This window comes from Sinocyclocheilus grahami, unplaced genomic scaffold, assembly GCF_001515645.1.
Source record: "Sinocyclocheilus grahami isolate Dianchi unplaced genomic scaffold, SAMN03320097.WGS_v1.1 scaffold1172.1, whole genome shotgun sequence".
Lineage (NCBI taxonomy): Eukaryota > Metazoa > Chordata > Actinopteri > Cypriniformes > Cyprinidae > Sinocyclocheilus > Sinocyclocheilus grahami.
In genome coordinates this window covers 42,759-69,495 of record NW_015506351.1, presented here as the reverse complement: position 1 = coordinate 69,495, position 26,737 = coordinate 42,759, and the positions used below count along the sequence as shown (strand labels likewise).

General features: G+C 39.0%; 1 protein-coding gene across 1 annotated transcript; it reads left to right on the top strand.

Moving 5' to 3' along the window:
- Positions 1-204: 204 nt before the first annotated feature.
- Positions 205-25,988, top strand: LOC107567607 (ras and Rab interactor 3-like). Its single transcript, XM_016253306.1, has 11 exons — positions 205-543; positions 9,465-9,581; positions 9,973-10,075; positions 10,418-10,490; positions 10,578-10,669; positions 11,323-11,693; positions 14,134-14,638; positions 17,592-17,897; positions 18,003-18,134; positions 19,085-19,251; positions 25,184-25,988. The coding sequence occupies exons 2-11, from the start codon at positions 9,465-9,467 to the stop codon at positions 25,499-25,501; spliced, it is 2,184 nt and encodes a 727-aa protein (XP_016108792.1). The 5' UTR covers positions 205-543; the 3' UTR covers positions 25,502-25,988.
- Positions 25,989-26,737: the final 749 nt, after the last annotated feature.

The window sequence follows — 26,737 nt, the reverse complement described above, 5'->3', positions numbered from 1 at the left end:
ACTCTTTCTGTCTCATTTATGAACTAAGTGACATATTTCAGTGTTTGCATGTTCGTGTGTTCCTTTCTTAATATATAAACCTCAGCTGATTTTATTGTAGCCGACTATTCGATAACCGCGGCAAAGAGTGATCGCGACAAACGACTTAAATTATTTTTATTCTATTTGATTTTATATCTTAGTACAAAATATTCGTGCGTTATCGTTTTGGCTGAGATATTATTCTTGTTGTTGTTGTTGTTGTTGTTTGTATCCGCTTACGCAGTGACACGAGAGTTTGTGTCGCGTGGGTAAAGTTGCGCGCGGAGCTCCAGTGCTCGTGAATCACAATGTGATGAACACGGAGGATCATTTAATGATATCAAACTCATCATCTCGCATGAACAAGGATCATCTCATCAGATCAAACACAGCATCACAAGCCCCGGTGCCGCCGAACGGATCAGACGATGCTCAACCGAAAGCTGAATTCACCAGCCTGATGATGAAGATGATGAAGATGAAGATGATGATGGACGCAAAGGCGAAGAACTAACGGAGAAGGTAAAGTTATTCACTCATCTAGAGTCTTTTTCTGTCATCAGCTGACTCTAATTAAAAAGAATTACCATGATTTGGGCGTGCACCATAGTAATACCTTGTTTTTTCAGATAAAATGTTTCATGGTATTATTTGAAGCAGCTCTTTGGAGTACCATGTTGGTCATAATTTAATACCATGGTATCAACACAGTACTTTCAGGACAGGTAGGTGAATGGATAAAAGGACTAACAAAAAGTACTTAAGTATCACCATGCTTTTTTGTTTGGATGTGTACCAGTGATATTCTTTGAATTACTGTAGTACTGTATATAAATATGGTCATCATTTAGTACCATGGCATTACAATCTGATACCATCAGTGTCACATGATACTGCTGCTACTGTATTTTTAGGAATAGGTGGATATTGCTAAGAAATGACGAGCAAAAGTACTTATCTGCACATGTATCCTGGTAACATCATGTTATACGTTGAAGCAACTTGAGGTACCATATAAATACCATGGTATAAATATATGGTATCCATTCAGTGCCACGGATGATACATTACTGTACCGATGCATGTGTCACCACAGTAATGTCAAGAGAGGATAGATCAATCCAGATTCATTGATAGATTCAAACCAGCCTGTGAAGTTGTAAAGATGATATTTAATGCAGACTGTCAGAATATATTAAGTATAATCAGTGATTATACACTCTTAAAAATAAAGGTGCTTCACGATGCCATAGAAGAACCTTTTTTTCTTTTTTTCTTTAACATCTGAAGAACCTTTCTGTTTCACAAAAGGTTCTTTGGGGCGAAAGAAGGTTCTTCAGATTATAAAAAGGTAAGAAAGAAATGGTTCTTTAAAGAACCTTTGACTGAATGCTTCTTTGTGGAACCAAAAATGGTTCTTCTATGGCATCGCTTGAAGAACCTTTTGAAGCACCTTTATTTTTAAGAGTGAAGTCTGTGTTTTGGTTTGATGCAGGTGGCACATAGTCCGTTTTGTTTCTCTACAGTGATTCTGGGTGGTTGGTCTGCTTGTTTTTTTTAATAGACGATCTCTACAATTATTCAAGTTTCTTGTTAAGTGAAGAGTTTGGATGAGAGCACTCTCTAAAATGTCTTAAGTATGTATTCATTTGGTTTGGAAGTCGTCCTTTTTTTAGCATGTACAGTAAAGCTTTGTTGCCTGGTGGTAGTTAGACAGAAAAACCACCGCGGCTCTGAGCATCTTTGGCTGCGGGGGTGGCAGTGTGAAAAGTGTGGTGGTGAGCCTCCTGGGAGAAACACACACACACGCACACACACATACAAGCAGTCTGTTCACACTTGCAGTGGCTTTGTTCGCAGCACATTGACTGATGGATGAAACTCTTGTTTTTTCAGTGCTATAATGATCAGTCTATTAGAATGATGTAATTTGTGCTGTCATGTCATAATCACTCATCGTGGACACTATATATATATATATATATATATATATCCTGTTTTGTCACTGATACGCATGCATAACGCCCTCACCATTATTAGTTTTGAAAGAAGTAAAACCGATTTGCCTTTCTTTCCCTTTTTTCATTAAATGCAATTTCCTCCTCGCATGACAAATTAGCAAGCACAGACAGTAGCGCATGGCGCTTGCAATGCCGGGATTCATAGGGAATGCATTTGATTTAAAGGAATAGTTCAGCCAAAAATGGAAAATGGCAGAAAATCTTATTCACCCCTAGGTTATCCAAGATGTAGATGAGTTTGTTTCTTCATCAGATTTGGAGAAATGTGGCATTGCATCAGTTTCAGTAGACATTAACTGCTGGACTGGAGTGGTGTGGATTACTTGTGGATTATTGTGATGTTTTTATCAGCTGTTTGGACTCTCATTCTGACGGCACCCATTCACTGCAGAGGATCCATTGCTGAGCAAGTGATGCAATGCTACATTTTTCCAAATCTGATGAAGAAACAAACTCATCTACATCTTGGATGACCCGAGGCTGCATAAAATTTGATTGCATCATATAATAATTGCTGTTAATAGTGTTCATAGTCTGTTTGATTACGTCTTTAATTGATTTTTCCGTAGATTTCTGCCATATGTACATTAACTGACAGTCACCACTGATAAGCTACCACTAAATATATTGTAGAAACTTAATTTTCTGTAAAGTTGCTTTGCAACGATTTGTATCGTGAAAAGCGCTATACAAATAAACTTGAATTGAATTGAATAAAGTGCATAAAAATGAATGAAATTAGACTATTTGGTGGAGGGAAAGATTTTCAGGGAGTACTGACTGAAGTTTCGGTCTGTTCTTCACACAAAATATGGTTTCAGAAACATTTCTATTCTTCTGTTCGATGTGAGTTGTGTTCAGACGTGGCGAGAGCACCTGCGGCAGAATGATCACATGTCTGAATGAGCTCGCAGTCACCAGCTCTCTGCTTTAGGACAATGTCAAACTGCCCTCATCCAACTGTGTTTCTGCATGTGGAGAGCCCTTCAGCAGCCACCCGTGTGCGCTTACATGAGTCATTCACTCCATCACACGCCAGAACTTTCCATTGCTGTGAGCTCCTCAACTTCACTCTAGTGATGCATTATTTGATTACATGATTGTTGTGGACAGAGAGAACGAGTTTAAAACTCTAATAAAGGCATTTTAGGGAGTATTTTTAGAGTAATCAGCATTCAAAATGTGAGGGGTGTAATTTTGTAAATTGTATAACGGAAGCATAGTTTGTTTTTCCACTGTAAATTAAAAAGTTACTCATGCTTTTCTTTTTCTTGTTTTTTTTTACAAATAAAAACATTATTATTATTATTATATGTTTATATTTTGTATTATATGTTATTATTTATTATTATTATTAGTTATTATCTTTCTATTTATTTTACCAAGATAGCATTTGCAATACAATATTGTGAAAGTATGTTATCTTGTTTATTACAAAGATAAATAAAAATAAAGTATAATAAATATGATAACAAATTAATATATAATTTCATTAACTAATACTAAATAAATGTTATTTTGTTACATATAAATGAAAAACAACAACTATTATTATTATTATTATTATCCATTAATCATTTATGTATCTGTTTTAACAAGATAAAATAAAATTTTGCTTTTTAAAATATTGTGAAATTACATGATATCCTGCTTAATATAAATTTAAATACAAATAAAAAATTTAGTATAATAAATATAACAAAATAAATACATATTTTGTCATATATTATTTGTTTTGTTTTATATTATTTATTTATTTATTTTTTTACAATTTTATTATATATTTTTTATTTGTAAATTAAAAGGTGTTTCATGCCTTTTAGTGCCAAGAGATGTGTAAATAAAATGTGTTGTTTATTTTTTTCATTAACATTACTAAAACATTTCAAGGAACTGCAAAGTTATTGCTCAGAGCTTGCATGTTTTGAGATTTAAGTTCATATTGATCTCTCTGATGTTTAATTGCATAATGTGGTCTTGATAGGGTTGAGATTTCCTCTGAATGTCTGTGAGAGACACGTGAGAAAGACTGAGGTCTTTTTCTCTTGAGAAAACATGTGATACTCAATATACTCAAATACTGGGTCTTCGTCATAATCACGGTCATTTTCATAGCCCTTCATCTGTGTGTCATGTTTGTTTGCGTGCGTCTGACTGTAAACTCTGTTTCTCTTCTGTCACTTCCGTCATCCTGTTTAATAAAGGTTAGCTTTATATTCGGTCTCCTCAGTGGGCAGCTGGCATTAGGACCCCTGATTTCACACATCCCACCTCATCTTATCCGTCACTTTAGGCCTGTTTTAGACACAAGCTCAATCCGCTACGGCTGCGGTGTGTCATCATTCATCAGCCGCTTAAATGGTGTATGACAGCATCGCTGCGCTAATAATGACAGTCTCATTCAGACACATTTAACTCAAATGACATGCGAACATTGACAGATTTTAACGGTTAATAGTAGTCTCTAGCAACAGAATCAGATTGAATGAGATGAGTTTAATTGAGTTAAGTTGAGGTGAGATGAATTATATTGAAGGGATAGTTCACCCAATCAACTTAAACTTTTTTCAAAATATTTCAAAACATTTATTTTAGAAGAAACGATGTCAAATGGATTTGGAACAACGTGAAGGTGAGTAAATGATGACAGTTTAATTTTTAGGGGGTGAACTATCCCATTAAATTATTGAGTTTACGTTCATTTAAAGTTGCTGAAATTAATTTAATGAACATTTCAAAAGAACATTTAATTGAGCTGACTGAAGCTACCATACTGAATTAAAGGGGTCATATGATGCGATTTCAATTTTTCCTTTCTCTTCGGAGTGTTACAAGCTCTTGGTGCATAAAGAAGATCTGTAAAGTTGCAAAGATTAAAGTCTCAAATCCAAAGAGATATTCTTTATGAAAGTTAAGAGTCAGCCACACCTACCTAAAACGCCTCGTTCTAACACGCCCCCACATATCTACCTCACTATGTGGGAAGATTTGCATAAACCCGCCCAAATGTTCACGCGAAGAAAGAAGCGTAATTTTTATTCTCGCTGTAGTATTGTTGCCGCCGTCTGCAGTGAATGGGTGCCGTCAGAATGAGAGTCCAAACAGCTGATAAAAACATCACAATAATCCACACCACTCCAGTCCATCAGTTAATGTCTTGAGAAGACAAAAGTTGCATGTTTGTAAGAAACAAATCCATCATTAAATAGTTTTTAAATTTAAACCATTGCTTCTGGCCAAAATACGTGTCCATAATCCATAATAACGCTTCCTCCAGTGGAAAAAGTCCGTCCACTGTTGTCCTCTCACATCAAACTCCTCTCACATATTCGTTTAGAACAGCTTTGGACTGGTTTTGCTTTTGAACAATGTTTGATCTGTGCAGATTTCTCTCCTGATTCAGACGAGACCATTTTTACCTGGAGAAAAAAATATTATGGATAGAGGACTCCTATTTTAGCAAGAAGCAACAGTTTGAATTTTCTTAAAAACACGCAGCTTTTCACTTCTCAAGACATTAACTGATGGACTGGAGTGGTGTGGGTTACTTGTGGATTATTGTGATGTTTTTATCAGCTGTTTGGACTCTCATTCTGACGGCACCCATTCACTGCAGAGCATCCATTGCTTAGCAAGTGATGCAATGCTACATTTCTCCAAATCTGATGAAGAAACAAAGTCATTTACATCTTGGATGACCTGAGGATGAGTACATTTCCAGCAAATTTTAATTTTTTGGGTGAACTATTCCTTTGAAAACAGCTACTGTTTTGTAGTAAATCAACAATTCTTCTATTTAATGCACTTAATAATGAGTTTTTGCATATAATTATTATAAACTCGTGAAAAATTCAGATATATTTAATATCTCTCCTAAGAACCCCGGTAATCTCACATGAATTCGCCGTAGATATCTCAACAGTGTCTCAGACGGTGAGCAATAAAAAACCCTCTGCGTCTTCAAAAGCCAATGAATCTTAAAACTGCCTTTTTATGTGCTCATTCAAAACTTCCTTGAGTCGTAATTATAATATTCCTGAACTCAGACTCAAAAATAGCATCAAGAAAAAAAAAAGGTTCTTCAAGAGGAGAAAGCGACTCGCTGCTGAAATCGAACTCACCTCCCTCATCTCCTATTCTTTCTCTGCTTCTCTTCCTGTGTTTCTCCCTGTGTGACGCTTAATTGCATAACTGTGTGTAGGCTGCTCGGGGCTTTATATAAGGGGGCTTACGCTGCAATCGGACATCATCTGTCTCTCCTCGGGTGTTATCTGGTTAGGGTTTGCGGTATGGAGGTTACTGACCCATCAGTTTTGTGTGCTGATGGCACTCGCTCTCAGATTCTCTTGCAGTGGGTTAGTGCTTGCGGTTGTGGGTGGTAAAGTCATCCGGGCCGGTGATGTGATGTTTATGTAATAAACCCTCTCCACAAACCTCAGATGGGTGTTAGAGGTCTACAACGTACACATGAAATAAACAAAGCAGGACTGAGATATAATAGCTGGCGTTGTGCTGCTGAATGGGGCGTCTGGTATATTCGGATACCGTTTTCCTCACAATTTCCAGTCAAGGCTGCGTCTAGCCAGAGGAGAATGTGATTTAGTGTACGCTCTTAAAAATAAAGGTGCTTATAAGGTTCTTCACAGTGATGCCATAGAAGAACCATTTTTGGTTCCACAAAGAACCATCTCTTTCTTACCTTTTTGTAATCTGAAGAACCTTCTTTCACCACAAATAACCTTTTGTGAAACAGAAAGGTTCTTCAGATGTTAAAGGTTCTTTATGGAACCATTTAGACAAAAAGGTTCTACTATGGCATCACGAAGCACCTTTATTTTTAAGAGTGTATCTGATTTTTTTTTATTAATTTATTTATTTTATATAATTATTTTGTGGGAAGAAAAAAAGCTGGACGCTGGATGGAAATGTCAAGGTTTATGACTCACTCAGTGTGTTTGTGAAAGAAAACTCTTCTGCTTACCAAGGCTGCATTAATTTGATCAAAAATACAATAAAAACAGTTCAATATTATTAGAATTTTAAAAAAGCTGCTTACTATTTGAATATATTGTAGAATGTAATTTATTCCTGTGATCAAAGCTGTATTTTCAGCATCATTACTCCAGTCTTCAGTGTCACATGATCTTCAGAAATCATGCTAATATGCTGATTTCCTGCTCGAGATGCATTTCTGATTATTATCAATGTTGAAAACAGTTGTGCTGCTTCATCATTTTGTAGAAACATTGATGCATGTTTTTCAGGATATTTTGATGAATATGAGGTTCAAAAGAACAGCATTTTTTAGTATTAGATTTTTTTTTTTCTGTAACAAATTTCAAGATCAATTTAATTAATCCTTGCCGAATATTGGCTTGCAACACACTATTTTCCTATTTGATACTGTAAAGCTACCTTGACACAATCTGCATTGTAAAAAGCGCTATATAAATAATGTGACTTGACTTGACTTGAATTTAATAAAAGGAAAAACTTACTAAGTGTTTATACATATATTCTGTCATATATATATATAATTTTAGATATTTAGATATTTTCTATAATTTACTGTACAATAGAATATGTCAGCCTGAGAATAAATGTTAATTAATAAATATTTGACTGTAAAAAAAAAATGTTTTTCTTGGCACAAAGAACAAGAATTTGGACTGTAAATTATGATGCAGTGATATTTGCTTGGCCATCAGATTTTTATATTTTTTTTTTGCCAGAATATTCAAGCCCAGTACATTTTCATTGTAATAGAGCTCAATTAAAGCACAAAGTGCCTGAGAATAAATGTTAATTAATAAATATTTGACTGTAAAAAAAAATGTTTTTCTTGGCACAAAGAACAAGAATTTGGACTGTAAATTATGATGCAGTGATATTTGCTTGGCCATCAGATTTTTAAAAAAACATTTGCCAGAATATTCAAGCCCAGTACATTTTCATTGTAATAGAGCTCAATTAAAGCACAAAGCCAGTTTTAAAAGATAAATGGTACACATGTTAATTAATTAATAAATTTACTGTGATACTATCAGTCTTCTAGTCAAGCTGATATGATGAGTTGATGTGCTAATTAATTCCTGACAGTTTCAGGCACAAATAGCACCATTTTCTGAGAATGACAGAATAAAGAAAACCAACACATTGAATTTGTTAATGTAACACTTTCAAACTCTGTGTGTGTGTGCTTAGCAAAGCTCTCTGTATTGAGATGCTTGATGCACGAATACAATTACATGCACATTTCTGCTTTTGGAAGCTGCAAAGCCAATGTATGTAGATTGTGCTCGTGACATTTACCGAAGCAGATCATATTACTAAACCTAAACCTCACAGTTTCAGCAGTTGCACACTGTTGCATGGTTAGTTTTATGCCATCGCTGGCCTTTTTTCATTGTGAAGTGAATAAAACTCTGACGGCAGCTGAATCTACCTGTCAGGTGGTGTTTGAGGAGGGGACGTGGGCTTCAAAAACGAGATAAAAATATCGCAAAGAGCTCTGATTGTGCCGGAGAGCTCTCTGACACCGCTAGAGAGGGAAAGGGCAAGAGGAGCAGGAATTAAAAAACATCCTCTCCACTTTGCCAACAGTTCTTCGCCGATTTAAGCGCAGTCTGTCTTGTGCGCGAGCGTGTTTGGGGTGAGTAGGTGTCTGTGGATGAGTGGGACTGCCTGGTAGGACGTGTAGGCATCTGTTGCCATGACAACCATCTGCTGTTATGCATAAGCATCCTCTCGGGCTGCCCACACAGTGTCATCGCAACGAGATATAGAGAGAGCGAGCGTTTGAAGCAGTGACTACTGCACGGCTCATTGTCTGCGTGTTTCATGTAGTGCCCAGACAGAACCTGCAGAGTTTTTCCACAGTTTCTCTGCAGGTAAAAAGTGTTAAACTGTAGAGAGAACTGCAGAGCACATTTGCATTAGTGTTATAAACAGTGTTGGGTGTAATGCATTACTGAGCAATTAAGTACGGTCATTTAATCACTTTTCCCTTGAAAAAGTAATTGGATTACTCTTAATTTTTCTGTAATTTAACTACAGTTACTTCTGATGTAATTGCATTAAATATGTGACCCTGGAGCACAAAACCAGTCTTAAGTAGCACCGGTATATTTGTGGCAATAGCCAACAATACATTGTATGGGTTTTTCGATTTTTCTTTTTTGCCAAAAATAGAGCCAATATGTTTAATAAACAGAATTTTGTGAATGAAGGTCTTTCCGTGAAGTTACAATCCTATTGTATTTCTTATTTGTGCTTTAATTTTTGTATTACTACATTTTTATGATGACGTTTCTTACTGTGAAGCGCTTTGGTCAGTCTTGTGGCTGTTTTAAATGTGCTATATAAATAAAGTAAACTTAAACTTAAGTTTTTGCGTTTGTTGACCCGTCTCCTGTGTTATAGATGGACGCGAGGTGTTTGAGTGTTTTGGATCGTCTTCTCCTCACACACTCCATATGGTTGCAGCTGTCAATCAACCCTGACTCCGCCCACCAGATCCTGCAACGAGAGATAGCTGGGGTGAGGGAATCCCAACAGCCTCTTACAATCAAATCATCATGTTTTATCACTGTTATTCACAACCTAAAGTCATAATTACAGTAATCATGCAGTGATGCACCTCTGTATAACCTTTGACTGCATAACAATGTCCAGTATGATGGGTGTAATTTGCAACTAATTACACTTCAGATAAACATACTGAACTAGAGACAGCCTGCTGCATTACCTTCATATATAGTTATTTTATTTTAAGGTTTATTTTCTTGTACTTGATGCTGACTTCTCAATATCTTTGTTTTATTCCATTATATATCAACTGTATTGTTATATGCAGTATAATAATTTAACATACGTACAACATCATCTAATGAGAGTTAATGAATGCTGTATCTCCCCTCTTTGTCATCAGACGTTTCTGGTGTGTAAGTGTAGTGCCTCCCACAGGAAGGTTTTGTGTGTGCGACTGCAGGAGGGAGGAGTGTCACAGTATCCCATCCGTGAGGAAGACTCCAGTGAGTTCAACATGTCACAGCTTTTAAACTGAGCTAATGGTATTTTCTATCCCCTAAACCTGACAAACAATCATTTGGCCCCCCATACTGTTTATTTGTTGTTGTCTTGTGCTGCGAAGCTTCTATTATTATTAAGCACATTATAGACTAATTAAAATCCTAAACAACTGGTATTTTAACTTGCAATATAAGAGATTATTTTGTCTATGCATGTCTACCTGACGTGCATTTTATTTACTACTCCCTAATAAGACAAGCTTGCGCAATTTCACTATCCAAAAAAAAGGTTTTATGCCTTAATTTTCTATCTTAAATTTTTGCATCTTCTTTTACACTGTTTAGCATTTTCTCTTGAAAGTTCTGCCCTGAGCTTCCCTGATCTCTGCAGACTAGTGGCATTTTACACCATCAGCAGGTAACATTATAGGAAAATGATTCACGTAAATTAAACAAGTGTTTTATGTATAATGTAATTTCTGCTCTTTATGTATGTATTCAACAGAGATGTATTGCCTTTCCCACTTGAGCTCCCAGATGCAATTATACAGGCCACAACACACACCCAGCTGGAAAGCATTTCGCATTTGGGTTTAGGTAAGAATGCATGTTTATCACGACCATTTCCACCCCTCTTTCTGAGCTTTTAAACTAAACTAGCCATTTTTTCTGATGTACCTTTAACACTTATATGTAAACACCCACTTAGCATCCTTAACGCCCTCTTGCAACCAGCTGCAGCGCTTTTCTGTGCTTATGCCCACCTGGGGGTGTGCAGTTTTGTCCTCTATGGTTTTTAATTTTCCCATCCATCCTCCAATAACAACCTCTTTGCAAAGTTAGTGTTTCTTTTCGACAGCATCACAAAATCTGTTGAAATGTACTGCTAAAATAGTGCTGGAATGTACTGCTCAAACTCAGGGATAATTGTTTGGTACTGGGAGCAAGAGTGACTCGACAACATTTGGCAAACTTTCCCAACACCTTACCCTTACTTTTAGTTACCAACTAACAAATACCACATGCCTAAGCAATTCCAACTTGCATGCCAAATAGCATCCTTATTACCATACCAAAACAGGGCAGGTCATGTTTCACAAAACAGATATTGCAAAATTATCTCATGTTATGTTTTCATGATACATTAAAGGCTTTAGTTTCGATAGGTACTAGAATATGTCACAAATGCTCTGAAATACTGTCTTTTCTTTCTCAATTCTACTCTTTGCAATCTTCCATGGCTTTTTCAGAGTTCTGGAGCTCTCAGACATCTCCTGGCCTTCCTAACGGCCCCCCTCCGCCCTCAGCGCCCCACCGGACATTCAGATTGATCAGCCCATGTTTTGTAAACCCCCTGTTCCTTCAGCCTCCCCAACCCAGCAGAACCGCCTCACACAAACGCCACCGCTTTAAACGCAGCCTCAGGGTCCGTGTGTCCAATGAAACCTCTCTCAGCTTGTCGGGTGGAGAATCGGACCTAACCCAAGGGGAGACACATGGACAAAATTCCAACCAGGGCGGCCTGAGACGAACGGGAGGGTTAAGTGTGCTCAGGAGGACCCCGGCACTTACTCCCACTTCAGAAGAGGAAGATGAACAGATGTTGGGACCGATACCACCTGTAAGTTTATGTACCCTTGGCTGACTGAAATACAGAGTGAGTCATGTTTCCCTTTCAACATCCTTGTTGGTCTTGGGACAACGATAAGGGTTACTGTGGCTCAAGGCTGGGATTCGAACATGGTTGTCCAACCCTTTGTCTTAGAGGTCCATTTTCTAGTTTTGCTCCAGTACACCTGCCGGGAAGTTTCTAGTGCTTCTCAAACCTGTCCTGGGGGCCCCCAACCACTGAATATTTGTATGTCTCCCTCATTTAACACACCGATTCAACTCATCAGCTCATTAGTAGAGTCTGTAAGACTTGGGTGTGACATTTGAAGTAGACATACAAAATGTGCACTGCTCTTGATTAGCTGGACAGGGTGTCTAGCTATAAGTCGTGGCCTAATGGTTAGAGAGTCGGACTCATAACCCAAAGGTTGGGGGTTCGAGTCTCGTACCGGCAGGGATTGTAGGTGGGGGGAGTGAATGTACAGCACTCTCTCTCACCTTCAATACCACAACTGAGGTGCCCTTGAGCAACCCCCAACTGCTCCCCGGGCAGCCGCAGCAAAAATGGCTGCCCACAAATGTGTGTTCACGGTGTGTGTGTGTTCACTGCTGTGTGTGTGCCCTTTGGATGGGTTAAATGCAGAGCACTAATTCCAAGTATGGGTCACCATACTTGGCCACATGTCACGTCACTAAAATAATTAGAATAATTAAGCCCAAAATACACTGCGCGATTTTAGCAATCTTGCAAGATCACTGTGTGACATGGATCTTGGCTACGAGTGTGTAGACTGTACGATGTACACCAATTAACTCGTACAATATGACGCACGTTTCTAGAAGAAAACGTCATCAGCATGTGCTAGTGGTAAACAAAAAGAGCATGATAAATCACACTTTAGCAGTTGTATTTTTATGTGTGCTGAAAAAAGTGGAAGCAGCGAAAGAGGAAGGGATAAGAGTTTGAGGTAAGCAGTTCTGTTTTAGCACCATGTCGTGTTGATTTCATGTTGCATATTTATTGGCTGGTCAGTAAACGTGGATCATACCAGCAAACACACTGTGCGAAGATCATGCTATATCGCAGGCTATCTTTGGTCACAAGGCCGTGAAAACGGCCGTCTTTGAACCTCTCTCACTGTACGACACAGGACCACCGATTAGGAGCCACGATCACAGAAATCGTCACGATTGTTTCACAATGCCAATCTTTCGTCTGGGACAGCCGAAAAATCGTGCAGTGTGTTTAGGACTATAGCTCTAGAATCTTTAATCCTGCCCTTGGCCCTCCGATGATTACACACACCTGGATTAGGGTCTTAAACAACATTAGCAACCTATTATTTATCTCTGTTTTTAGGGCTAGTTAATGGTTAAAGTGGGGGTAGGCTTGGGGTTAAGACTATGTTTGCTAGGATCAGTGTATTTCTAGATCAGTGTTCTTGATGGTGCTGGAAGTCTGATCATTCAAATAAGATTTCAGGTATAGGGAGGAGGTTAGTCCAGAGGGTATTCAATCCTGCTCTTGCAGGGTCACCTTTCAACAGAATTTGTTCTAGTCCTAATTAAACGCACTTGAACGGGCTAATCAAGGTCTTCAGAACCTTTCGGGCAAGTGTGTTGGAGCTAAACTCTGCAGGAAAGTGGCCCTCTAGCAGCAGGATTGGACTATTAGGCTTTGAGTGGTATATGGCAGGGGTAGCCAACCTAGTTCCTGGAGGGACACCTTTCTGCAGACTTCAGTTCCAACTCTCCTCAAAAACACTTGTTGCTTTCAAGTGATTCCGAACACCTTTTTAGGGTGTGTTTGATTAGGGTTGGCACTAACCTCTGTAGTGTGGTAGCCCTCCAGGAGTAGGGTTGGCTACCCCTGGGATATGGGGTTGAGCAAAATTCTGATCAACCCTCATTTCACTCTCATATTAGGGATAGTTAATAGTTATGCATATGGAAAGGGTTTAGAGTGTCTTTGTTTTACAGTAACATTGTTTTGGGACCAACAAAATGCAACACAGCAACACATTCTACTTGGCTAAATCTGTGGTTTTCAGTCATGGTCCTGAGGACACACTGCTCTCTTTTATCTGACACACGACATTAAGTTTATGGAGCTCCTTTCGAACCAGCTGATGATCTTAAATAGGTGTGTTAAATAAGAGTGATGGGTCTCCAGGACCAGGATTGAAAACCACTGGATTAAATCACAGTCCCCATGCAACTGTGCAGTTGTTAGCGCGGGTGGAAAGAGGTTTGCACAAATATAACAGTTACTGGTTAACTGCCTCCTACAAACAATATAATGATATTCCACATACTGTGCCTACACTGTACTTGTGGTTCTGGAAGGTCATGATCGTGATGTGTGTTTGAAACTGTTTCCCTTGTGCCAAGTTCTAAAAATAACATTGTTTTTTTTACCTTACTCCCCTCCACATCATGTGGTTCTCTAGAGTAATTCCTTACCCCAGCAAGGCAACACTGACTTCAACAAAGATATTGAAGATGGTGAGGTGTGTCTGGCTTTGGAAAGGACTCGAGCTCCTTCCCTTGCTGAACTGGACAGCAATAGTTCCTTCAGCAGTCTGGAGGAGGAAGAAGCCCAGGCGGACCTCGCCCACCAATGGCCGCCTGCCACACGTGGGACCCGTTTTCCCTCAGCAAACCCCACATCGACTCTGCGCCGTATGACCGCCGCCTTTGTTTGCGTGTTTGCTCCTGAGCGCCGAGTTGCCAGATTGGTGGACGAACTCTCGCATGACAAGCGCTCCACATTTGGGTCGCTGGTGCAGGACTTTTTAGAGAAGCAGAGGCAGGAGATGGAGGCCTCAAAGCATAGTTCTGCTGTGGAGCTGCTTCAGGGGATGAGAAGATTTCTGTCCCAAGCCAAAAGTCTGCTTCTGGAAGCAGGAGAAATAGAACCTCCAATTGAGACACTGGTGCCTGAGAACGAGAAAGGTAAGGAGGCATCACTTGAGGTTTAATCAGTGACCCAGTGTTGATGCATTACTTCCTGTAGCTCAAACAGTAGCGCAGATGCTAACAATGCCAAGGTTATGAGTTAAATTTCCAGTGAACTTTTAAAATGTATATCTTGTGTAACAGAGGCATCTGGTAAGAGCTGCACAAGTAAACCTCACTCCCCTGATTTCAAGAGGCGCACTAGCGACTGACGCTAGACGCTGTGGTCCGTAGCGTCCTTGTTAGCATGCCTGCCTCCCATGCCGGCGACCGGGGTTCGAGTCTCGCTCAGAGAAAGGTGTTTAGGACCAGAGTGGTTACATTGGTGCCGTGACCCGGATGGGAATGAGGTTTAGGGGGGTGAGTGTAAAGATGGCTGTAGACTGTGGCCTTTAACGTCCTTGTTAGTGCGCCTGCCTCCCATGTCGGCAACCTGGGTTTGAGTCCTGGTGACCTAGGTTCGAGTCCTGCTCGGAGGAAGGCAGTTAGGACCAGAGGGGTTACATTGGTGCCGTGACCCGGATGGGAGTGAGGTTTAAGGGGATAAGTGTAAAGACCGCTATAGGCTGCAGTCTTTAACATCCTTGTTAGCACCCACCTCCCATGCCAGTGGCCTGGGTACGAGTCCCGCTCAGAGTAAGGTGGTTAGGACCAGAGGGGTTACATTGGTGCCGTGACCCGATGAGAGTGAAGTTTATGGGGGGTGAGTGAAAAATACGCTATAGGCTGTGGTCTTTAACATCCTTGTTAGCCCATACCTGCGACCTGGGATCAAGTCCTGCTCGGAGCAGGGTGGTTAGGACCAAAAAGGGTTACACTTGCATGCAATACAAGTCAAACCTCCAAGGTTTTGGTTACCAGACCAGCAACCACTATGCCAGGGGTTCTCAACTCTGGCCCTCGAGGACTACTTTCCTGCAGAGTTTACCTCCAACTTTATCAAACTCTTCTTGTAATTCTAGTAAACTTTCTAGTAATTCTGAAGACATTTATTAGATTGTTCAGGTGTGTTTGATTAGGGTTGGAGCTAAACTCTGCAGGAAAGTGGACCCTGAGGGCCAGAGTTGAGAACCCCTGCACTAGGCCATACCACCCTCAATTTTAACCAGTAATATAGAATAGAATATTAGTGAAAATAGACCTGTTTACTTTTAATTAAAGAAAATGTGAGTAATTTGGCAGGACATTGCTAGAAAGTTGCCTGGATGTTCTGAGCGGTTTGTAGATGGTCATCCCTATGATAGTCTCTTCTTTAAATTTGTCTCAAGTCCCTCTTTTAATGTCTTTTTGATGTCTTTAAATTAGTATTTGCTCATTTTAATGTCTGTCAGGTGGAAACTGAAGGTCTGATTGTTCATGAAAGTAAACAATCAACAAGAAGCATGATGCATCATTCGAGTTCTGTTCACAGCACAAATGGTGCAGTTAAGTTAATTTTAATTAAGTTAAGTTTAATACACTAGGATGCACTAGGAGTTTGTTCAGATCATTAGCCCTAATCATGAGCAATATTAATTGTGATGCTTGACTTGGCAAACACCACTAAGGCTTTTACAGGAAGTAAATGACTCAATGCTATGAATTGCATCATGGAAACCAATCAGTAGGTTTTAAAAACTCTAAAACCACTGGAGTGGATAAAAGATGTTGTAGGATTCCTAGAATCCTTTGAAATAATGAATTTCTGGAAAATAGCATTAATGTTTGAATTGCAATGTTACGTGTAGCTTTTATTAGCACAGCTGTAACATAGTTTTGGTGTAAGATGATGACTGCCATTCTATGATGTACTTGTAAAATTGTATATATTTCCAAAAATGTTCCTTGCAGAGTTTCTGTTGGCAAATTTGTTACCGTTAATGCAGCATGCTAACTTCTGGCAGCACAGCAGAGCTTAAGACACAAGTTTAAGTTACTGTAGCTCTATTTTTATACTGCAGAACAATTATGTCAGTCAAATAAGAACATCCAATCCTTTATAAGCCTGCATAGCTGGGATTATGATCTGATTATGAGATATCTCCCCCAAATTAAAGCAAGAAATTTAAAAGCCAGCCACATCCCCGGAGATGGATGCTGTTTCAGATGTTGGTGGAGGCATTCGCATTTTCCACTTTGCATTTATCATTAGCACATAGCACATTCCCACGCATACTTCAGGAAGCGTGTGGAGAGAGAGAAGATATAGAAGGAGGGATGGGGAGGAGATTTTGCTCAGTGCACAGATTTTCTTGTTTGCTATAATGTGTCTGGCTCTTTCTTCTGCTGTACAAATATTAATTTGCTATTGAACAGAGCTTATTTATTTTTGTCAAGCTGCTCAGTGGCTGTGTGCCTTTGTGTTCACTACCAAGGACATAACCGTGTTTAAATAGAGCTACAGGAAAAACATGTACGTTCCAAATAGCTTTAGGCAAACATGAGTAGGCCAGTATGCAATCTGTGCCATGTCTTCTCATTTTCTGCTAAATCAGTGTAAAACGTAAGCATTAATTTTGGTTGATCAAAGCATTATTAAATTAGAAATGAATATATGAAGAAATATTCTGGGTTCAATAAAATATATGCTCTATTGGCAGCATTGACAGAAAAATTAGCATGCACAGTAATGCATTTACAATGTTAGTCTACAGCCCAAGGCCTTGCACCACAATAAACATTAAGATAGAGACTATTTCTAAAGTATAGCGACAATATTTTGTGTGAAATTCATTTAAAATCACTAACCTTGTCTATTAAAAGTTGCATCCAATATTTCAATCCCTGACAAGGCCATACAAAGCCAGCAAACACTGTAAATGGCACACAAAGAGACCAGAAAGAGACTGTTATTCAGAAATATCCACCCACAGTATTTCACAGGGACAATTTAGCAACTTTACAGCTTTAAATAACACCATGTGCTTTACCAACAATAAAAGATGCATATTTCCTGTCATGTGACCCACAGATCTTGCCCTGGAGAAGGCTCTGTTTGGCTGCGTGTTGAAGCCGTTGAAGGTTCAGCTGCAGCAGATGCTCGTTTCCCTCCACACTAAGGATGGCTCCTTACAGAAGATCACCGACAGCTTGCTGGCCTATCAGGAGGGGGCGTTGGAGCGCCTGGCTGTACGAGTCGCCGTCCTGGACATTCGCGGCATGGACAGAGCGAAGGCAAAGCTCACACTGATGCAGCGCAGCCATTCGCCCATTGACAAGGTGCTGCTTCTGCTGCAGGTGTGCAAGAGCGTTTACAAAGCCATGGGAACACAACCTGGTGAGCAAAGATTTAGATACTGGTTTGTCATCTTTAGGGCAACTTTCGCTGTTTCACTGGTAATTTAAAGGGGTCATGAACTCCCTCTGTTTTTTTTTTTTTCAGATCAGGACGTGGGGTCTGAGGACTTCCTACCAGCGCTGTCCTATGTGCTAGTTCAATGTAATATCCCGCAACTGCTGCTGGAGACAGAGTACATGATGGAGCTGCTTGAGCCGTCATGGCTGACAGGAGAAGGTAAAAAAGAACTCGCCTCAAAAATAAACACATACAGACTCTGTTTAAAATCCACGTTTGTTAGACTCACTTCTAACGGATCCAATCAGCAGATGGCACTTTTATGCTCCCGTGTAAGACAGGGTTCTCAGTGATGCAGTTATTTTGTGGGGATATTTTGTATGGAATATTGTCTGCTGACATGAAAAGTTCACTGTATATCGTAGTAATAAATGCCATTTATTACAGCAATGATATATTGTTTTCTTTTTTACTTATACACATTAAATATTACATACTGTATATGTATGTAATAAAATGTGTATTTCCATTACAGGTTTAGGTCTTAAATTTCATATAAGGTGGTATTAAAAAGGTCTTAAAAAGTCTTAAATGTAACTTGTTCATGTCTGCAGAAACCCTGTAAGATAACCGTAAGATACTTTGTTAGATAACAGGTACTGCATGCATCCTTCACAGAATCCCAGACTGGGAGGGACAGAATCAAAGGGATATTCAAAGGCAATTATAAATATGCAAATTTGCATGAATTACAGGGAAATATCAATCAAAATGGTTTCATTGAAAAATGAACCAGCTCTAAAGATCATGAAGCTCATGATTTTTACAATAAAACACAAAACTTTCAAGACAGACCTACAATGAGCTCCAAGCTGCAAGTGGGTGTGATTTCCACATCATTTATCATTTATCTTCATCAACTTCAGTAGCCATATTCCCAGGGAAGAACTACACTACCTGAACAGAGCAACAGCAATCAAAAGTTGCTGTTACCATGGAAACCCAGCAGTGAACACACTTCCATAAAGTCTTATGAATTATGTAATCCAGTTGATCTACCTACACTTTAAAACTAGTTATGTGCTCTCTTTATGAATTTAGATTTTCTTTACAAGTTTTCATTGTTGATGTTCCTGAACTGTGGAGTTTTTATGGGTTTTTGTTTGTAGGTGGATACTATTTGACGAGTGTGTATGCCAGCCTATGTCTGATCCAGAGCAAGCCTGAGGCCATGCCCACCTGCAGTCTGACCAATGAGGCTCAAGAGTACTTGAGGGAGTGGAGCAGGAGGCGGGGGCAAGAAGCCAAGTCCCAGAAAGACAATCAGCTGAAACAGGTTGAAACCATAGACTGCATATATTTTTTCATATACAGACACACACACACACATTTATATATATATATATATATATATATATATATATTAGGGCTGGGCAAGTTAACGCGTTATTATCGCGTTAACACATTAATTGATTAACGCCGATAATTATTTTATCACGCGTTAGCGCAGTTTTATATTATTATGAAAGTCCGTTGCTCACTGGCTCTGAATACACATACAGACAAACCATGGGTCACAGGAGGGGAGGGATGTTGATCAGTACTGGCTTGGGATGAGCGTCATCACGCGACTCAACCAATGAGAGCATATGGGGTGGACCTAAGACTGCAGCAGTGCTCACATGAAGCACTCACGACTTCATAAGTGGGAAATAGTACGTTTCCGATAGCACGTGAAGACAGCAGAGAAGCGCTCTCGCTCAGCACAGTGCAGTGCATCGTTTTGTTAACTTTGTGGTCTATTATTTTGAGTCGTTTGGGACACGGTAACACATGGCCCTCTCACAATTTATTGCTTTACAGATCTATTACTTTTGCCACTCAGAAATGTTCACGCAATAGTCCTTCACAGATATGAGAATCCTAGACTGGGAGGAACAGAATCAAGGGTCATTCACATTAATTACGGGGAAGTGTCAATCAAAATGGTTTCATTTAAAAACAATTCACCAGCTCTAAAGATGATGAAACTCCAGATTCTTAACAATAAAATGCAAACCTTTCGAGACAGACCTACCATACGCTCTGAGCTGCAAGTGGGTGAGATTTCCACATCATTTATCTTCATCAACTTCAATAGCCATATTCCCAGTGAAGAGCTACACTACCTGAACAGAGCAACAGCAATCAAAAGTTGCTGTTACCATGGAAACCCAGCAGCGAACACACACTTCCACAAAGTCTTATGAATTATGTAATCAAGTTGATCTACACTTTAAAACTACTTAAATGCATTATTTTTGAATTGTTAATGACTCCAAACTGGTTTTCATGGCTGTTTGTTTGTAGGTGGATACTATTTGACGAGTGTGTATGCCAGCCTATGTCTGATCCAGAGCAAGCCTGAGGCCATGCCCACCTGCAGTCTGACCAATGAGGCTCAAGAGTACTTGAGGGAGTGGAGCAGGAGGCGGGGGCAAGAAGCCAAGTCCCAGAAAGACAATCAGCTGAAACAGGTTGAAACCATAGACTGCATATATTTTTTCATATACAGACACACACACACACATTTATATATATATATATATATATATATATATATATTAGGGCTGGGCAAGTTAACGCGTTATTATCGCGTTAACACATTAATTGATTAACGCCGATAATTATTTTATCACGCGTTAGCGCAGTTTTATATTATTATGAAAGTCCGTTGCTCACTGGCTCTGAATACACATACAGACAAACCATGGGTCACAGGAGGGGAGGGATGTTGATCAGTACTGGCTTGGGATGAGCGTCATCACGCGACTCAACCAATGAGAGCATATGGGGTGGACCTAAGACTGCAGCAGTGCTCACATGAAGCACTCACGACTTCATAAGTGGGAAATAGTACGTTTCCGATAGCACGTGAAGACAGCAGAGAAGCGCTCTCGCTCAGCACAGTGCAGTGCATCGTTTTGTTAACTTTGTGGTCTATTATTTTGAGTCGTTTGGGACACGGTAACACATGGCCCTCTCACAATTTATTGCTTTACAGATCTATTACTTTTGCCACTCAGAAATGTTCACGCAATCATGCTGCACGTATCAGAAGTTCAGCGCTCCGACACTACATGCGTACCGCGCCCGAGCCCAACTGAACCGGGCTCTGGCCCACCTCTTCCAACCGAGCCTGGGACAGCTAAACGAACCAAACCCGAGCGCGGCACGGAGCGATCACACTAGTCCAACGAACTGGGCTTTGTGGGTCAAACACGCTCGGGCACGATTAAGATTGCCTAGTGTGAGTACACCCTTATTCTTCTGCATCCCGCACAGACGAGTCTCTACCCACCCGCACTCGCCCATCAAGTGTTGTCCCGCGCCGCACTCTGCTGCGTTGGGTCCCGCAATAGTGCAGGTCTCTTCTCAGAAGGTGCCTGTTATAATGTTATGATCGAGGCTCTGGACTCTGAGCATAACTTTTTTTTCTATAACAGACTATAAAATATTTTCTACAAAAACGTTAATGCCCTGGCAGTGGCAAATAGCTTTGGTTTTATATTTTATTTGATTACATTAATGTAGTAAGTTGAGATTTACAATAAATATTTGAACTGCTACTATGTAAAAGGAATACTGCTGTAAAAAAAGCACCTTATTTGTTTAAAGTGTTTGCAAGCCAAATGTTATTGCACTTTTGTTCATATAGCAGTACTTTTAAATGAACAAAGTGCACAATACACTACTTTTGAATTCATTATTGAATTTTGTGCATAACAATGCGATTAATCGCGATTTTAAAAATTTTGATCGTTGCCCAGCACTAAAATATATATATATAGAGAGAGAGAGAGAGAGAGAGAGAGAGAATTTTATATTTAGTGTTTGCAAGCCAAATGTTATTGCACTTTTGTTCATATAGCAGTACTTTTAAATGAACAAAGTGCACAATTCACTTCTTTTGAATTCATTATTGAATTTTGTGCATAACAATGCGATTAATCGCGATTTAAAAAATTTTGATCGTTGCCCAGCACTAAAATATATATATATATAGAGAGAGAGAGCGAGAGAGAGAGAGAATTTTATATTTAACGACCCTCTACGGACACCTTGGCAATTGAATTGCCATTGGCTAGTACATTTTTTGTTTACTCGCCAGACTGATACTATGTATATAATAAATGTTTGTAAAATGGCACAGTTTTTTAAATATCTGAAAGTACACTCTTAACATCAGTCAGTCAAGCATTATACCGGTAATATGATCAAGTATTATTTAATGATAGAACTTTAGTAATTAGAATTGAAACATGACAACCATGTTTGAATGCATATTAGTCATTTTAACTGGACTGGTGGTGGTGCTTTTTTGGTCATTTAGTGTTTCTGTAAAAAAAAATATTGGGGAAAAACAAACAAAATTACTGATAAGATCATAATGATAAGAATTCTACTAATAAGAACAATATAAAATGCACTAAGGATTAATGAGCTGCTGTATTCATGAATATTAATCGGGTTGTGTGCGTTTGCTCGAGCTGATTTGCTGAAATCAAAACAGGAACGATAATAGGTGAGCGCCAGCCAATGAGATTGCTGTTTTTGCGGATTAGTTCCGCATACTACAGGAAAACCCGGCAGTTCTTAAAAGCTGAAGAATTCCAAAGGAACGCTGTTATTTTGACAGGAAAATACAACAAAGAATATCGTTTACATGTAGCTCGTCAATTCTCTCTCTCTCTCTCTCTCTCTCTCTCTGTTTCTGTAAAAAAAAATATTGGGGAAAAACAAACAAAATTACTGATAAGATCATAATGATAAGAATTCTACTAATAAGAACAATATAAAATGCACTAAGGATTAATGAGCTGCTGTATTCATGAATATTAATCGGGTTGTGTGCGTTTGCTCGAACTGATTTGCTGAAATCAAAACAGGAACGATAATAGGTGAGCGCCAGCCAATGAGATTGCTGTTTTGCGGATTAGTTCCGCCTACTACAGGAAAACCCGGCAGTTCTTAAAAGCTGAAGAATTCCAAAGGAACGCTGTTATTTTGACAGGAAAATACAACAAAGAATATCGTTTACATGTAGCTCGTCAATTCTCTCTCTCTCTCTCTCTCTCTCTCTGCATGTGTGTGAGACAAAGCGACCGCGAGTCGTGCACCTTCACACTAGAGTTTACGGTACGTCAAATACTGGTGTGCTGCACATCTATTCAGATGAACTGAAAAATAGCACAGATCGCTTGATGGAGAGTAAAACTCTGAAGTGCTCAGAGTGTTCTGTGAGTGAAAATATATCTGTGCTAAACTTATGCTTAGCCTCCAACTCACACACTGGCGAGTAAAATCTGAGAATTGATTAGCCGTTGGCTAATATTAGACATCATTAAGTCGCCCAGAGTAAAGATTTAGTTGCATATGCGAGTGATTTGCTCACAACGTAGAGGGTTGTTTAATAATTTATTGTTGTGGATTTGTCTTCTGTGCAGTTAAAGTAAATTTTAAAGGGACGGTAGATCCAAAACAATTGACTTGTAATAATATTTTATAATACAGTAGTCAACATGTTCATCAGAGTTCATCAAACATTTTAGGTTTTAGGACAACTTTGATGAAAGGTTTTGATCCACTTTAAATGTTGACTAGTATATAATGTGACAAATTTGTGATTAGAACAGACTGTTCACCAGGAAATGATGTAAGACAGGTCTTGATTTCTATCAGAGGTTTGATTGGATTTTGAAGCGGTGAAACATGTTAGGTAACAATTATAAATTATTTTCCCCCTGCCCACACAGACTTGATTACATCAGCCAAAATGTTGAGAATATATTTTGATGATTGATTATGAAACATGTTTTTTCTCCTTTTAAATCGTGTGAACAGTTTAATCATGCACACTGAGACTGTATTAAGACTATAAACAGTTGGTTAATTATTTATTTATTTACTAGTTTAATAGTTCATGCAAAAATGGAAATATGCTGAAAATGTACGCCCCTTCAGGCCATCCAAGATGTAGATGAGTTTGTTTCTTTAGATTTGGAGAAATGTAGCATTGCATCACTGTCTCAGCAATGGATGCTCTGCAGTGAATGGGTGCCGTCAGAATGAGAGTCCAAACAGCTGATAAAAACATCACAATAATCCACACCACTCCAGTCCATCAGTTAATGCCTTGGTGAAGCGAAAGATGTGTGTTTGTAAGAAACAAATTGATCAAGGCATTTTTATCTTTAAACCATTTATTCCAGCTAAAATATGTGTCGATAATATTGCTTTCTCCAGTGGTCTGAATCGGGAGAGAAATATGCACAAAATCAGGCACCGTTTACAAGCCAAAACAGTTCATAACAAATATGTTGATAGATTTTGATGTAAGAGAACTTTTGAGATAGGGTTGGGTATCGTTTGGGTTTTTTCCGATACCGGTGCCAAATCGATACTTTTAAAACAGTACCGGTGCCTGAACCGATACTTTTAAAAAATAAAATAAAATGACCCAAAATAGGATGGATTGGCCATTATTGAGCGCTATAAACACATTTAATGTCTGTTTCATTAATACTGGACGCCAGAGGGCGCCCTCGCGCAGAAACTCCACATGTGCATCACAGAAGGAATAGAACTCAGAAAATCCCTAATATGGACAAAGGCATTGCTATCGCTGTAACGGAGTAACAGAAGATATAAACGTTTGGAATGATAAAACAAAGACAATAAACACTCGACTGCGACAATGTATAGTTTATCTGTTATTCAAGCCATCTCTGGTATTTTCATCATAATTAAGTATGCTTATAATCCATTGCTAATCGACATAGCCTTTTTACCATATGCTTTTTACGGTATAGAACATATTTTCTGCCTCATTCTGTGACAAGAAGCCACATCAGATCACAAAAGGAAGCAGTTTCAGTACCCAACCCTATTTTTCGGTACCCAACCCTATTTTGAGATGGACTTTTTCACTGGATGATGCATTATTATGGAATATAGACTTGTATATTAGCCGTTAAACTTCTTAATGATAAATTTATTTCTTACAAACATGCATAATTGCTGGACTGGAGTGGTGTGGATTACATGTGGATTATTGTGATGTTGTTATCAGCTGTTTGGACTCTCATTCTGACGGCACCCATTCACTGCAGAGCATCCATTGCTGAGCAAGTGATGCAATGCTACATTTCTCATAATTTTCATCTTGTGAACTCTTCCTTTAAATCAGCTATGTGTGTTTCTTTTTGTTGTTTCCTGCCGGAGTGCAGAGGTTTGTGCGAGTGTTATTCCAGGACGACTGTCGTAGTGCAGTGCGAACACTCCTCTGGAAGGCAGGGGAAAACGTTGAGGCTTTAGCCCAAACCTGCGCCGGTCTGTTCGGCGTGACGGAGTCGCAGCACTACTGTCTGTTCTGGAGGAGTGAAGGGGAAATGCGTCCTCTGCCGGCCCACGTTCAGCCCCATCAGCTGGGCACGCATGAGGGAGCGTCGCTGTCCTACCTCCGCTCCGATCACGACTTCAGCAAGATGCGCAGACTGACCAGAGGAGGCGCCGTAGATCTGGGCGAGTCGGTGTGCGAGGAGTGAAGAGACACAGGTGCACAATGTGACTTTTATATTTGTTGTCACGTTCGTGGCAAGAGGATTATGGATGTCACAAAGTATTTGAATGCTGTATACGTGTTCAGTTCTATGGATGATGGTGATTATTTTCGTGTGTTTGGGTGTGTTGCGTGTAATCAGAAAGCACAATAGCATTTCAAATGAATCGAAGCAAGATACTTGGTAATAATGCAAAAAGCAATATCTGCCAAACAGGAGATTCAGCGGTCACTTATCGATTGGCTTGCAGAGGTGTGCATTGCAGAGTAATACCAAAGTGTTGACTATAAACAAAAAAATCTAAATAAAAATGAGTTATGTTTAAACAATACATCATATATGTGCACATCTGACAAGCTCTGAGTAATGGCACTGTGTCTGCACTGGACGCATGTAGCATGCTGCATTGAATCACTGGAGCTGTTTACACTGGACGAGTCTGACGCGATGCACTTTCAGTCTATGCTTTCATGCATCTGAAATACAAAAACATATTTACAAATATCATATGTGTGAATTGATCGATTTAAATTGTATTTAATTCTACATTGGTGCCCATAAGGCCACATAAAAATCTGTATTTGTATTTATTTTTTGGCGTGAGATTTTACCTTAAAAATCACAAAAAATTCGGACATTTAGATTTTCATTTGAATCTCCATTGCAGCTCAAGATCTCAAATGCATCAACTTCACTGACATATGTAACATCTATTTCATAAATACATTTTTATACAAATAATTTTTTGTTAAAATAAGTAGTTGTATAGTCACCGTTCGAAAAGGTAAAGGTATTTTAATGTTTTATCTCTTCTGTTCACCAAGGCTGCATTTATTTGATACAGTAAAAACAGTAATATTGTGAAATATTATTATAATTTAAAATAACTGTTTTCTATGTGAATATATATTAAAGTGTAATTTATTTCTGTGATCAAAGCTGTATTTTCAGCATCATTACTCCAGTCTTCAGTGTCACATGATCTTCAGAGATCATTCTAATATGCTGATTTGCTGCTCGAGACACATTTCTGATTATTATCAATGTTGAAAACAGTTGTGCCGCTTCATATTTTTGTGAAATCCTTGATACGTTTAATTTTTCAGAATTCTTTGATAAATAGCAAGTTAAAAAGAACAGCGTTTATTTGTAACATAAGTGTCTCCAGTGTCACTTTTTGATCAATTTAATGCATCTTTGCTGACAAAAAGTATTAATTTC